The 16,420-nt window shown below is 30.3% G+C and overlaps 1 protein-coding gene across 1 annotated transcript; it reads right to left on the minus strand.

Annotated features, from left to right (window-relative positions):
- Nucleotides 1–256: 256 nt before the first annotated feature.
- On the minus strand, nucleotides 257–14,188 carry qsm (Zona pelucida superfamily protein qsm). Its single transcript, XM_070643062.1, has 5 exons — nucleotides 13,678–14,188; nucleotides 2,045–2,253; nucleotides 1,758–1,921; nucleotides 1,262–1,492; nucleotides 257–1,201 (listed from the first exon to the last, which is right to left on the minus strand). Exons 1-5 carry the CDS (start codon nucleotides 13,748–13,750, stop codon nucleotides 655–657), a joined length of 1,224 nt encoding a protein of 407 aa, XP_070499163.1. The 5' UTR covers nucleotides 13,751–14,188; the 3' UTR covers nucleotides 257–654.
- Between the last annotated feature and the right edge of the window lie 2,232 nt (nucleotides 14,189–16,420).

Below are 16,420 nucleotides of genomic sequence, written 5' to 3' on the forward strand. Positions count from 1 at the left end.
ACAGCCGTTATAGCATGTTTCATATTCATTCTTGTTTCTGTATTGCAAATATAATGAAATGTGGGATGTTTTGAGAGCTTGCAAGTGTTTTTTGATACAGTCAAGTTGAAAATTTGTTTTTAATGAATTTAATCTAATAAAACTTCTTTGACTCCAACATGATGCAAAGGCGAATTCAAATGATGCAGAAAATTTAAACTTGAAAAGACCGTTAATTTTTAAAACTGAAAATAATTAAAATCAAATAAATGCCAACTAAGATTATGTTAATTTTATTTTTATTTTTACTTAACATTAAAATTAAGTTCATTTCGTTTTTGTAATTCCTTAAGATTATTTGATCATCATTAATTATTATTAATCATTTTAGACTAGTACATAAAAATTTTACTTTTTTTTTAGGAATGTTGAATTGTTAGTGAGATTTTTTTGATTCTCTCAAGTTGCTTCGTTCACATTTTCATGCTTTTAAAGATGAACTGATTTTTTATTTTACAGAAATTTGTTAGATTTCATATCGCAAAAAAAAATTAATTAATTAGTTTTTAATACACTCATATGATGCATTAGTTCTTTTTTTCTCTACATAATACATTGTTGGCCGATGAGATGGTTTATTTTTTTTAATCATGATGAAGAATGTAACCCAGATTCTTAAAAAATTAATTGATTGAGTATTACAGCGACTAATGTAATTAATGCAGTATTTCCGATAAAAAGTGGCGCACCAGATGTTTCAAAATTCTCAATTACTCTCGTGAAGACACTCGTCTCTTCGACTTTAGCTGTATCACTGTTTAAGTTCTCAGGTCTTGTGTCATGGATACTTTCAAAGACATTTTCTCGACTATTTCGGTTCAATTTTTGATTTGCTAGTTTAAGATTCTTCAAATTTTCTTCAGTCTCTGTTAACACATTTGTGTCTGGATTTCCCTCATAATCAACTTTAATGAATGTTGAGAGATTAATCTCATAGAGTTTATTTGAATCGGAATTTGACACTTCACGTTTTCGTCTCTTTCCATATCCAATTTTTCCATCAGCACATTCAACGCCTTTACATTTGTCTAAACAGACATTTACAGTTCCACGAAATTGTACATAGTTTGAATCTGGAAATTTAAAAGCTCTAAATTTGGCAGTCAAAAAATCTCCATCTTCTGTTGCAAAGTTATCAAATAAGAACGGATCAACAGAGCACCTGCAATGATGTAATTAAACAATAAAGCTTTATTTCAATTTAGTTCAACTAATTTCTCACCCGTTGAAAATAATTGTTTCTTCTTGACTGCGTGTGTCCGAAACTTGCATATAGTTAACTCCCAAGCCGTAAACTGAAGATGAGTTTCTATCCAAAAAGATTTCCATTTGTAATGGTGTTCCTGGAGATACATTCAAATTATCTGATATAAGATTTCCATTCTGTCTAACGCCAACTCCGAGAACTGGTTCCGGTGCTTTCTCAGTATAAACGGTCGTAATATCTAGATTACTGTGATGAGATAAAAATGAGCATTTAAAATCAAATTAATACAAGATCCAGTAAAGTGCTTTACAAGAAATTATTATATAATGTATTTGACTATTAAAGTAAGCACATCAAGAACAGACAGACTTTAATTCAATGTAGATAAACGTTACGTAACAGAATCAAAGTTGAATTTTCACTAATTAAGCAAAATAAGAAAGAATTTGAGTTTTAAGAACCAACAAACCACAAAAAACTATAAAATCAATTAATGATGAAATTTACTTACGTGGGTTCTTCAAATCCAGCTGGTAGAACATCTCGTCTGACAATAGAATGTGTTTCATAGACCGTTGAATTTAAATTTCTATGCTGTGTTATGCATTTTACGCTAACAAGTTGCTTCAGTTTTCCGCTTTCTATAACAATTTTATGATAGAACGTTTTTATGTCCTAATAAAGAAGATAAAGAAGAAATTAAACATGATGAGAAAATGCGACGTGAATCAATTAATTTCATGTAGTTGTTAATGAGTATTAAAAGTTGTGTGAAATCAATTCGATATTCCTACTTACTGTTAACTTATTGACGACTCTAATCAATCCACAATCATAAAAGTTGATCAGACTCAACTCGAAAACAGCAAGATTCTCGCTGTATTTCGGCTCACATTTCTCAATCTTATAACCGTTAAGACCCTCCAAATAAACTCGAGTATTATTGTCTGGCAGGGCTACGAGTACCTTCATTACATCTTCCGTGCATTGTACTTTATGCTGTTGCCCTATAAAGAAGAAAACAATACAATAAAACATTTTATTGGCTTATGAATGAAGGTAATAGCATCATCAAGAACGAAATGATGAGTACAATGAAAATGAAATTTAGACAAATGTACGCGATAAATGATGTTGACGCTATTGAGTGGAAAAGAGAGAAGTAGACAACACAAAAAAAAAGTAAAAATCATAATCTTCTGTAATGCTCTTGTACATGAAATGTTGAAGGCAATCAGTGTTCCATGTGATAATATTCCATTGACAAAAATGTATGTTAGTAGACAATAAAGACTTTGAGATTTCTAACTTTTTGGGAAGTATTTAAAGCTTTTGTTTCACGCTACTAATTATATCGGATTAGATCCAAGTCATTTTGATAAAATTCAATTTTAATTCTGTCAAAAGAATTTATAACGGTTTAAATTATTTCAAATAAAATTTAAGTTTAATAGTTGCACACCCCTTTCAGTCATAAATTGTAAATAAATTTTAGAATTTCTTGAAAGTTTAAAGAATCAACGTCAAGAAATACTTCTTTTTACATAAATTCACAGTTTTAGTTAAACTTTTACGGTAAGTCTAACAATTTTCTCAGAATTAATCTAATTGTTAAGCTTTTATTGCTCTCATTAGTTCTAGAACTTTTATTATACAAATTCTTTTTCGCTATTTTAGCAATTGATTGAGAATCCACAGGAGTTTAATAACCACGCAAATTGTATATTCTTTATACTTTCAAAATTATTTAAGACAACTATGAATCATAACTAAATGGATGGACAAACCACAAACAATAGCGCTTCTTCTTAACAATGTTGTAATAGAAAGCACGGCAATGTAAAAAGCAGTAAAGAAGCATCAAATAAGTGTTAATTAAATGTTATTAAATAGATTTTTCTCTCGTGGCAAGTGAAAGAATGAAACAGCAGTCAAAAAAAAATGTTTCATTCAGAGTAGATAGTTTAACTAGATGCATGATGAAAGCAGAAAGGAGATAGAAATTAAGCTCAATTAATGAATGGCATGTTTGTGCCTTACTTCTATTTTACGCCAAACGTACGAGATTGAATGCAAACATTTTTAACTAATTAATTAAGATGGAAATGAAAGATCATTATTTCATTCATGAATGAATTTTTAGAATTCGGCATTGTAAGAAGTAAAATGGGGAAATGAAGGAATTAAGAAGAAAGCAAAAAAATCGCGTGCTTCATAGTACAATACTCAAGTTTTTCCTTCACTTGACAAAAGATCCACGAACCATAAAATAAAAATTTAATTTCATTTCCATTGAAATGGCTGTAGTCAGTCCGAAATAGCAAGTAACTCAGTAAATACGTTATGAATGAAAGAACTTTCTAACCTATTAGTAATGACTTGTGGTCAGTTATTCAACGCATGCCTTAGTACAAAGAACAGAAATACAGAATAAATTTCATGGATGGAAGTAGCTAACTTTTTTTTTTATTGCACATACGATTGTATGTTGTTAATTCATTCAGTAGGAAAGAACCATCCATTCATTTCATCTTTTTTTTTATCGGTAATTAACCGTTAACCTAACACATTATTCTGTATATAATTTTTTTGCCTTTACCAAGATTTACCAAGCATAATAAATAAATTTAAAGGGTGTAATTGATGGTATAACAAAAAATCAATCATAGATTTAAGTCTGTACATACATAAATTACATGTTACTTTCATTCAAGTACTAATCAGAAGCTATTGATGTTGATCTTTATTGCCTAATTGTGAAATTATTGAATATTATGAGATTATGATGAATGTGTCGGATTTTAGGGCTTTTAATTTCAAATCAATAATACAATATTTATAGGATTTACAGTTTAGATTCTAATGCTTAAAGTAGACTAATGAAATTTCCATGTTACTTTGAGAATGTGCAGTAAAAACATAGTTTATGGATAGAAAGCCATTTCAAGCACTTTAGCTTTTTGGATTATGATAGCAATAAATCCATATCCAGTCAGCCAGCCATTACGTTTAAGTGACCATAAAATTGTTTTTGGTGTGAATAAATAAATTAAAATGAGATCATCATCAAGATGCATACAGAAAAATTCAATCTCTTCGTATTGATTACGTGCGCTGACCCAACACAAATCGTGGATGAGTCTTAAAAAATTTTTTATTACAAAAAGTAAATTGAAGAAAATTCTTCGAAAATGAAGCATATAATTTTGTAATGTCTAGACGTGTACGAAGAGGGGATGGAAAAATATTCATTTCCTCTCGAATTTATAATTAGGCACACTTCAATTTTTTATGCATTGAATTATAATTTGATAAAAAAATATTTATTCATTATTGTCCGCACCTTCTACATTTCAATTCAATTAGACTTTGCAATTACGCAACTCATTATAACCAATAAGTTATTTCATGCAAGTCAGTGGTGGGCAACCTGTGCACCGTGACACACATTATTGTTAAACAGAAAGCTCTGCATCTTGTGTTAATAAATATATTTTTGAGGCAAAATTTTCTGCATCTCTAGTTACTGAATACACTTGTGATGCAAAAATTTCTGCATCTTTAGATACTAAATACACTTTTGAAGCGAAAAATGTCTGCATCTTTAGTTACTGAATACACTTTTGTGCTGCAAAAATGGTTGTCCACCACTGATCTATATGGACTGTAAGCAATATATCAAGGAAAGTAGATTGAAGCATAACATTACTTACTATTTTGCGGTTCTACCATACTAGGTAGGACCCTACAGTACATTGAAATTATTATTATTATATAACTCTAATTGTATTAAAGGTGTAACGGTTCGTAGGTATAGAGGTTACTTATACTTCCATTATTAAAAAATTTCAAGGTTTCATGAATTCACCGCAACAATTCGTTTTGTTTTGAAAGCAGAATTCCCCAACAGAATCTTTGCTTTTCTTCTCTCTTCTGACGTCGATGTGAAAAAAGAGATGAAAAAAAATGAATTTTTGTGGTAAGCCGCATATATCATTTGCTCAATAAAAGAATGAAATACTGACTGAGGCTTTTCTAAACGGTATAAAATATGTCATCGAGATGTAGTTTTTCTATTTATTAAAAAAATATATTGTGTGGAATATCTATTGATAGATTTCCAATACAGAGAGACAGCTGTCAAGACTGTTTGCGTGTTTAAATGCATTACGTGTTGCTGTTCAATGGTAAACCACAATAAAAAAAAATTCTGTATGGATAATTTAGGTTATCAATAAATGGAAATTTAAGTATTATTGTTTGGTTGTGTTTTTTGGGCAGGAATGAGAGGTTGTTTTTGGGAAGGTATAAAGTAAAATATGGTAAGTAGTGGGAGCTTTAATCAGGCAATGTGAATGCTAAAACTATAGTATATTTTGTTACTGAATGCACTTTTGAAGCAAAAAGTTCTGCATCTCTAGTTACTGAATGCACTTTTGATGCAAAATCTTCTGCATCTTTAGTTACTGAATACACTTTTGAAGCAAACATTTTCTGCATCATTAACTTCTGAATTCACTCTGTTCTCTCATTAGTTACTCTGTTCTTTGAAACTTCTAATGAATTTTGCTTCTGAAATTGTACAAACAATGAGTAATGTGAAAATGATTCTGCATCTTAAAGTTGAAAACTAACATTTCCGCATCTGAATGCAAAAAAGTATGTCCAAAATTTGCTACAACTATTCAAATTAATCATTACTTAACTACATAGCAACACACCCCAATTAAATTCATTACCTATAATTCAATAAACGATAGCTTTATTACACAATGCAAAATTTTCAATTCAACAACATTTCCTGAACATAATCTATTGAAACATCATAGAACATCCGTCCCGATTTTTCTTAGAAATTTATCTACAAAATTGATTGCCGCTCTTTTCGCAGAACTGAACTCATTTCATCTATCGTTAGTCATTTTTCTCTTGAGCAGACTAATGACTTCCACTGTCTAGATGTTTTCACTGCTCATGCACGCTTATTCATTCATATCGATGATGAAAGTCACTCTCACTAGCTTGTTTTGTCGTACTTTTTTTTCTCTATAATTTCATATGCAAATCATCATCAATTTCATAATATATCATAATGTGACACGAATATGTTGATATATGTAAGAACGGAGATTGTTGGTAATGTTATGAACGGATTATAATGAAAATGTTGTGTGTTGGAGATAAATTGTAATGCTCCGTTTTCTTGCTGTTTCTGCATGCTTATGCCCTCTAAATCAGTAATGTTAGACGTCGACGAGTTCAAAAGGAGAACTTCTCATTAGAATTATGTAATTTGCTATAATTTGCAACATTTTCTGTTTTTACTCTTCATTTATATGCAATTATGACTTATTACTGTATGTTATTTCTAATGATGTTTACTGAGCAAAGTCAGAAGATTTCATTATATTGAAGGTTTCGCAGTGATTATGACTAATTGGACACTGGAGATTTCGGTATTACACATATGGCATCATAGGTAGCTTGTAGAATTGCAATTTCATTGATTGCTTAGTAAAAAGAAGTCCACCAGATTTACCATATCAACTACAATTTTGGATTGCTCAAGGCGAACGATGAAAAGGTCGAGAACATCCAATCTGGTTTGCAGTTGAAAAAGAAAAAAAAAGCAAAACAATAAGGCTAGATCATTGAAATGGCATCAATGACTCAAGAGTCAGTGGCTTTTGCAATTCTGTCTACAATTTCAATCTAAAATTGATTGACTTGCCCACAAAAGTCGGTAATGTGAGAAATCAATGGAGTTTTGACATTTTAAATCCTTTAGTTAGAGGTTTAATATTGGATTGATCAATATGGATAGGTTTAAATAGTGTGAAGTGGACTTAAATGTTATTGTGTTTAGCTCTAGATATGGCAAGAGAGTTGCAGACATAGAGCGTGATCTTAAGAGCTGAGTAAGCTGAGAGCACGGTCACTAACATGCTCAACTAGTATATTTAGCTAAAGTAAGCTGTTTACTCAGACATTTTCATTGACTGTTAGGGATTATTAAGGAGCCATTTCGAAATGATGTCCACTATGCATGGTTGACGTCATTTGTAAAAGACTCATTAATGATGACAGTTTTCTCTGATGGTAAATAACATTTGTAACTGATGAGTCACTTTTGATATGATCTCAAGCATCTGTATGACTAAGTGCCACATATTGCGACTATATGCTTTGCAGAGCAGTTCATTTAGACATAAAACCGAGCGACAAACAACATTTCTTGCAGTAAAAATGAGTCAAAAATTAGCTATGGTTCCTTCAGAGCAACTTCGCTTCTTACAGTTTATACAGCGACGTATCAGTGCCCTAGTGAACACACTGTGCTGTCCAGGAAGTATAAAGAATCAATCTCACTTGTCCAAGTAACAAGATCTTCAACAAAATTCACACCCATTTAATTTAAGTGCCAAATAAGTACGAAAATTTAAACAATACATCTTTAAAATATCATCAAATGTCGGCAAAATTTCAAAAGTAATTTACAACACTAGCCTGATCGTTAATGAGATATCTTCAATTATTTTATCTAAAAACATAAGCAAAAAATTTGACAACTCGAAGCTCATTACTGGCAATGGCAGAAAAAAACACATATCTTAACACAATAAAGTAACTCATTTAAGTGTTCAACCACAGAAAGTTGATAATTACGCTAGTGATAATGAACTGTAAGGTAGTCACCGAAGTTAATAAAAAAATATCTGTCGTAATTGCTGTTTCACACAGCGATCTTTTGGTAATTTAACCTGCATTGTTGACTAGCGTAAAATCATTTCTTTACCATTTCAATGCGTTTTGTAAGCAGTAAGCAGCTTTGAAAAACTAGATTTTTAAAGTTTGTTTTCTCTGCTTACTGCGACTGATGCGGATAAACAAGATATTTACATGCTCAATTACGTGAATAATTTCAAACGACAAACAATTGTTCATGACACAAAATATTTGAGACTTTATCTGCAAAAGACGACATCATAATCAAGCATGCTTAACACGAATCAATCACTTCCTACTAAAATAAATAACTGTTAATACCTGCGTTAATACTTGAAAGATTCTTATTACTTTTTTTAAAAAAAAATATTAGCAATAAAAGAGAGTCTTGTTTGGAGATAAATATAAAGTGGGAGGACACTTATTAAGCTCATCTGGTATATAACTGTGAATTAAATATCAGAGTGCTATTAACCTTCACAAAATTTTGCTCTTTTTGACTTTGTGTGTGGACTTAAATGTAGGATGCAAATATTGTCATTAAGTCATCAAATGCGGATCTCATGGATGATTCATTAATGAACAAAGACAATGAATTTCCTTTATTGGATTTCCTTAAAGATATAAATCCTATAGGATAAATTAGCCATTTCCGCATGATTCTCAATGCATTCTAAATGGTTAATAACTTAAGGTTTAAAAACACTTGCACATATATCTAGCATTCTAACAGTTCTAATTCAATTTTATTGAATTCTATTCGTCTATATAATTTACAGTTGCAAATCACAATGTAATATCTCGGCAATAAATTATGTAAATGGTTATTTAAGACGTTTGAGAAATTATATCTCATGTATAGCCCTAAATTATCTCAACAACATTTATTTTATTGCATTATTATTCATTCAATTTGTTATTATATGTGTGAATATTCGTAGAATTTTGTTAAACAAATTGTTTTACAATAGACCAAACATGCGTCTTTTAGGCGGAGTTTCTTTTATTTTAGGTAAATTGAAGCTGTCAATCTTGTGTTGGGATAGAAGAAAGTAAGGTGAAAATAAGATAACAGGTGATGTCGGAAGCAGGTAATGTAAAGGGCGACTTTAGTAGGTCAGGCTTGAAATGTATCAAAGGAGCCGCATTTTGAGTATCTTTTGAAGCACTTAACTCAAGGAGTGTCAACAGTTCAAGTAACATTTTGAAGATTATTGAGGTGTGTCCTTTAGAAAATTAACCGTTATTTGAAATTCAATTTGTGTATAAAATCAATTATGAGGCGAAGTGTTCGAGTATTTTTTGCATCTTTTTATTAATTTTGTATCGAATTTGCATAATTTTTATATCATTTTCTGCATCATTTATTGCAAATTTTATTACATTTTGCATCTTTTGTCTAGATTTTGCATCATTAAACTACTTTTCGCTTCGTTTTATCATTATTTTGCATCTTTTCTCATAATTCATAATTTTTTGAAGATTTACATCTTTTATATTCAAAGTTACTTCAAAATTGTACATGAACAGTCAATTTTCGACTCGAAAAGTACATAAATAAACCATGAACCATCCATTTTCTCAATTGGCATGCTCAATTATTCAAAAAAAGAATACAGACAAGATAAATCCATTGTCAAATCTTAGATTAATATCTCTAATTCTTATTCAAGACCCCGGAATGGTTTGTACTCAATTCGATACTCTCACAAAAATAGAAATCATTACGTTGCAAAATTAGGATTTCAAATCATAACATTTGAATCAAATGTTGACCTTTAAAATTCAGTCTTTTTAGTTTTAAATGCTACATTATTCTTCAAATTCAAATCGAAACAAAGCAGAAACTTTTTCGCAATAATCATGATGATGATAATGTAAATGGAAATTGACATTAAAACAAAATAATAATTTTATTTCTGTGGTAGCTGAATGATATTGAATATTCTATTTGATTAAGTGTTTAAAACTTACACAGCTGGTTGATTATTTGAAGAATATTCTGGGAATTTTCTATTGTACAAGTTTCAATAAAGAATCAAACGCTTATATGTATACAAAAATATTGTATAATTTATGATATATCGCTAGCCAATTTAAAGATTCGCTTATAAAGATTGTTATTCGTAGTTCTTATTGCTATAAAAAAAATTTTGCTATTTATACCTTTAGATTTATAAGAACCGCTTTCGGCACATTTAGAAACTTGCTTGCCAACTTGATTGCCTGCCTGTTTTTATTATTTGAAATTCTTTTCTACCTACCTATCTGCTATTAATAACATTATAACGTGCATGTCTTCAGTTAAAGTAATGATTGTCATTTTTTTAAGATAAAAAGTATAATTAGATAATATTTTTCTTATTTTTTATTCATATTCTTAAGTTAATTAAATTCTACCGAAAAAATATCAAATGAATTTAAAATGACCAGAGTTGTCTAGCAGGTGTTACTGTTGTCTAAACTTCTCACGGTATTGTTTTAGAATTTCTTTTAGAATTGTGGGTTTTAAAACTTTTAACCAAGGCTCCCGCAGATTATAATCTTCATACAAAATGATTTTCAAGATTATAATCTTCCATACAAAGATTATAATCCCAAATAATCTTCATACAAATATTATAATCTCAAATAATCTTCATACAAAGATTATAATCTTTAAATAATCTTCATAGAAAGATTATAATCTTGAAAATAATCTTCATATAGAAAATTATAATCTTCTAATACAATGAATTTAGTTGTAACTATAAGGAAAATTAACATTTAATGAGAAATTAATTATTTTCTGCGCTTTTCGTTAACTGTGCACTGTGCATCAAGTTTCAAACTAGGTTTTCACTCAATTGCAATGAAAATTGATGTGAATAATTTTATTTTTAGGAATATTTCACCCTAGGTTAAAGAAAATTCAAGCCAAAATTGATATTTTCGTGGGGTTTTCTGCCTTGTTTAAGCAAACTTAAGAGAAATCTGGCTTTTCTGTGTGGTTTTACACTCCAATTTGGCTTTACTGAGGAGTTTTCCACTCTAAATAAGGAAACCAACCCAAAATTCGTCGAGTTTTTCACCTCAAATTAGAAAACCGAGGCTAAATTCGGAGTTTTTCATCCTAAATGAGAAAACAGAGGCCAAATTCGGCTCTACTGATGAGTTTTTAAGCTCAAATAAGAAAACTGAGGCCTAATTCGGCTTTACTGAGGAGTTTTCCATTCTAAATTAGAAAACTGAGGCCAAATTCAATTTTATTGAGGAGTTTTTCACCCTAAATAAGGAAATCAAGACAAAGTTTGGCATTTTTGATGGGTTTTTCTAAGGTTTTCCATCCCAAATAAGAATACTGAAGTAAAATTCGACTTTTCCGAATAGGTTTTCATCCTAGATAAGAATACTAAGGCAAAATTCTGCTTTTTTCGATAGTTTAATGTAAATTACACTTTCGTAATAGTTAAAAACTTAATATGACATTAAAGTTGAAGATTATAATCTTTAAAAGGATTTGTATGGAAAAGATTATAATCTCCATACAAAGATTATTAAAGATTATAATCTTCATACAAAATTTTCAAAGATTATAATCTTCCATACAAAGATTATAATCTTTAATAATCTTCATACAAAGATTATTTAAGATTATAATCTTCATAGAAAGATTATTGAAGATTATAATCTGCGGGAGCCTTGCTTTTAACCGTAAATTTTAATTTTGAATTTTAACTGTCAATTTCAGTTTTGAATTTCAAGAGTTGCATTTAGTTGCAAACCCCTATTTGTTTTGATGCAAAATTTAGTCTCGATTCTAAATTCCAACAGTAAACATCAATAAAATATACATTATTTTAATTATCATAAAAAGTATCGTAACTGTTCTCCTTAAGCTTATGAAATAAGCCTACTAAAGGAAATTCCTGACAACTAATTAGCTGTTGACTTGCTTAGAAAACTAATTAAGATTAAAAAGGAGTTTTTTAATTGAAATGTTTGCACGCAAATAATTATACTGTAATTAATCTACAAATGAAGCCTTAAAAACAACACTGAAACAACCGAAAAGTGATTTGACAAAAAATATATAGTGGCAAAATGAAGACGATTGTGAAAACGTTGAAGATTGATGTAAAAGGAAATGATGATATAGAAAATTTTATTTATGTACTTGACTACATAACTTATAAGATTCATTTTCATTATTCTGTTTCTTGCATGGGAATTTTCCCTCAATTGTTTTCCAAACATTACAAGTCATGAGACAATTGTGCGCCGCATTAGTAGCAATGAGAACAAGCACTATTTAAATTAATTCTGCCATTTCTCTTTTGAATCTCGATTTCAAATGAATTGATGGAACGGAAAGTTAAGTGTCTTAGTCATACTTATTATTTATTTATTAATTTTTCTGCATGACTCTTTCATCGTCAACACATTGTTAAGTTTTGCCTCGCATTGAGTAACATTCAACTTTTTAAAATATTCTTCATGAATATAACTTGAATATACCTTTTTGCCATATTTGTAGTAACGAATGAATATTAAAATATCGAAAAAAAAAAATCTTGTTTCTTTTTGGGCATTGAGTCTCTCGCTGGTGTGTGAATATGTGTAGGTGTAAACTTCATTTGCAATCCTATAGCAAAGTCATTCGCATTCGTGATTTAATAATAGACACAAAAGAGAGGGAGAAAGAGAATATATCAGAGACACAGAACAGATTGAAAGAATATAAAATAAACTTAAGGTCATTAAAACTAACAGCAACTTAACTAATAATTTGTGCAAACATTCAAGTATCATTCTTTTTTCTGTATTTTACACAAGGCATTCTTAATAAGTAGACGTACGTAATATATACGAAGAATATTGGCGACGACGATGTCCGTAAAAAATATATATATATATACTTTATATGATTCGCATGTGTGTTTGCATCAACAAAAATTTTTCATGTGAAGCACAAGAATACCAAAGAACTCAACTTGTATTATTGCACAGTTTATTTTGTGCAGATTTTTTTTTGTAATCATTGCAAAGAAGCCTTAAATGGCAAATGCAACAGCATTATGATGGTGAAGACAAGATACTTTTTTTTTCTTTCCTTCAATTTTTCGATCAACTCAAGGCATGTCAACCTTGAAAATGTCTGATGGATGATTTTAATGGAGCAATCTTGAGATTTGAATTTAAAAGTGGGAGGATTGAGTTGTGCATCACGAAGTTACTGCTTGGATATTTCTTGACTTAAAGTGTTGTGTCTTTTAAAGAGTTATGGTGCCCCTAGCATGAGGACGTCCTAAGAATTCATGGAAGGAAGCTGTTAAAACAGAGACAGAATTGCATTTGGCATATTAGCAAATTAGACAATATTGGCGATTAGCAAGCGGAAGCCAGAAATTGGACAAAATTCAGATGGCATCTGAGGTAAGCCATGTATCACAATTGATCTGTATATCGCCCCCAAGAACAAGCTTGAACAATTATTGCATCATATTCTTTAGATGTGTTAATTAATTTTGCAATTTTAAAATCAAACTCAATAATAAGAGAACTAATTCCAATAATATGAAAGCTTCCAATTCTAACAGCAATCAAGGTTAACCATACTGTCAAAGAATTTAAAGTTTTCACACCTTGAAACGACACCATGTTCTTCACTCCAGTCCATAATAATATTAAACACTTAATTATATGATCGCTATAAAGCTGCTTACCTTTTGCATGGCAGGATCCAATGAGTAAGAATCCACAAAGTAGAATTGATAGCAAATTCAATTTTTTATACATAATTGTGTGCGTATAGGGAGAGTTGCTGAACTTAATATCTAACTAAATTTAATTTTTATGTGCGATTAAATTTATTGATTATTTTTTCTCTCAAATTAAGTAATTTCTCTTGCTTATTTGTTATAGCACTAATCACATGATTTATTTACTTCTTTTTTTTTTCTTTTTTAAATATTTATTTCCTTTAAAAGCAATTTATATTTCTTCTTATTTTTTTTTATATTCTTTTTATTATCTTTTTTAAACTTTATTGCCTTAGAACTGTGCAATCATGATCGACTTATGCCTGTATGTTAAAACACACCATTTGATTAATAGCGAGCACACTGTGAGGTATTAACTTTCTAAATAAATATATTTAAGAAAAAATATAAAAAAAAATTTGTTAGCATGTGATGTAAGGCACGTCTTGCTAACACAACGTCTCGAAAATAACTAAAATAAGTTGCGCGAGATCGTGAGCGTAAAGGTAAGAAAGACATGAAAAAAAAAACGTTGAAACGAAAAGTTGCTAAAATAAGCATGTGTGTATGAAATAAACGAAAAAAATAGCAACTACAGTCGATTTTCTCTCTTTTTTTTGTTGTTTAATTCGAGCCACCATGAGAGTGTCTGTGAATTGCTGCAATTTTTCGGCAGTTTTTTTTTTATTCTTTATGGGCACTTTCGAAACGTCAATTTACCTCTTTTCTTGTTAGCACTTTTAAAATAAGAGCAATGTGACTTTTAAGGTCGGATTGTTTTATGCTACAATAGATTAATTGGTTTATGCGGTAGATTATTCGATTAATTGACTTTTATAGAGCTATGGGGGCGTTTACACACTACGTAACACAATAACGGTCTTTTTCAAAAAATGATGGCATGTAACATTCATTTGGATACGATGTAACAGCCATTTGGATACGATGTTACAGCCACTTGAATGCGATGTAACAGTCACTTCGATGACATGTGATAGCCACTTGAATGGCATGTAACAATCACATAAATAGCATGAAACAGCCACTTGGATGCCATGTGACAACCACTTGGATGTTACTGCCTTCTGAATGTCACGTAAAACCACTTGCTAACCACGTAAAACCACTTGCTAACCACGTAAAAGCCTATGGATGCTATGTCACAGCAACTTGAATACCATGTAACATCGACTAGAGTGACATGTGACAGCCACTTGGATGATATGTGTTAGTCACTTGAATGTCATGTAAAAGTAACATGTATGTCATGTAACAGTCACTAGAATGCCATGTAACAGTCATTAGGATGCCATGTGACAGTGACTTAGATGACATGTGAAATTAATTTAAATGCCATGTGACGGTCACTTGGATGCCTTTTACCGGTACTTGGAAGTCATGTAAAAATCACTTGGATGCCACGATAGCGACTCAGATGCCATGTTATAGCCACTTAGATAACATGTGGCAATCACTTGAATACCATGCGAATTCTAGAGAAAGAAAAAGTCGTAAATCCTTGTAAAAATTTTATTATCAATAAAATTTGTCAATTCCAACACAAAATGCGCATTAAGAACCTCCAAAAATTCAAATACCCGCCAAACTACTTTCGTACTTTCAGTCTGTTTCTTTATTGCAAATTTTATTTTGTGTTCCTTCATGAAAAAAATTTCTATAAAATGCTTCTTTTATATATTGTTTTGTATCGCAAATCAAAGCAAATAAATGAATATAATCAAATGAATGAGATCTAATAATAAGTCATGGTAAAGGAAACTGCAATGCTTGTGTATGAAGGAAACCTCAATAGCTTTTGTGTATAGTACTTACAAATTTTCGTTTTCACCTTTTCTCTTTGCTTATTATTTATTTAGCAGAAATGACATATCACATATGATTTATATTTAATGATGTGTAGATAAACTTTTAAGCAAAGACAGAATAATATGGCAGATTTGACCTAAAATGTACTCTTTTTAGCACAAATGACTAGTCATGCTTATTAAAAACTATTTTTTGAAGAAGCTAATATACAGCAAAATATCAGTTTTAACTGTCTTTGAGATTTGGCATAAATAAAATAATTCTTGTTTTTATTTACAATGGAAATCCTTTTATAGGTTTTGCTTGTTTCTATTCTTTCATTCTACATTTTTTCTGATTAAATCGTGACCCACGCAGTCTCTAATAAATTTGGAACAATAACCCATTTGTCTTAGACCATTTTAAATTGTTTTTAAGAACAAAATTAGAAGCAGTAAGTAAGACAATACATTGTTGCGTTTAGTTCTAGTTTGGGAAAAATATCACAGAATTTTATGATTCGTCATGGCTCTTATCCTAACTGCAAAAATGTTTTTAAATGTGTGAAGATATTTAATAGACATGGGAGAATCGTGCATGGAAAATGCCACAAAAAAGTCATGCTTATTTCCTCAGGTCTAATAACATTGAGAGGAGAAAACTTGACCAAAATTACACGGTAAATATGTAGCTCGATGAGAGTCATTTTCGAAAATTGACTTTAAACTGTTTAAATTTCTATCGAATTGAGCCAATAAAAGTTATTGATTTTGGAAATAGAAGCACATTTTGTTGCTAATTGAGAGTCATGAGTTTAGTAGGTTTTTGAGGTATGAGATCATGTCAGTCAGAGTTGGGATGTATCTGTAGTGCAAGAGATCATGAGCTTGAACAGGGCATT

The sequence above is a fragment of the Chironomus tepperi genome, unplaced genomic scaffold (genome assembly GCF_022539635.2).
Source record: "Chironomus tepperi strain 1889 unplaced genomic scaffold, CSIRO-AGI_Ctep_v1 contig_309, whole genome shotgun sequence".
Taxonomy (NCBI): Eukaryota; Metazoa; Arthropoda; class Insecta; order Diptera; family Chironomidae; genus Chironomus; species Chironomus tepperi.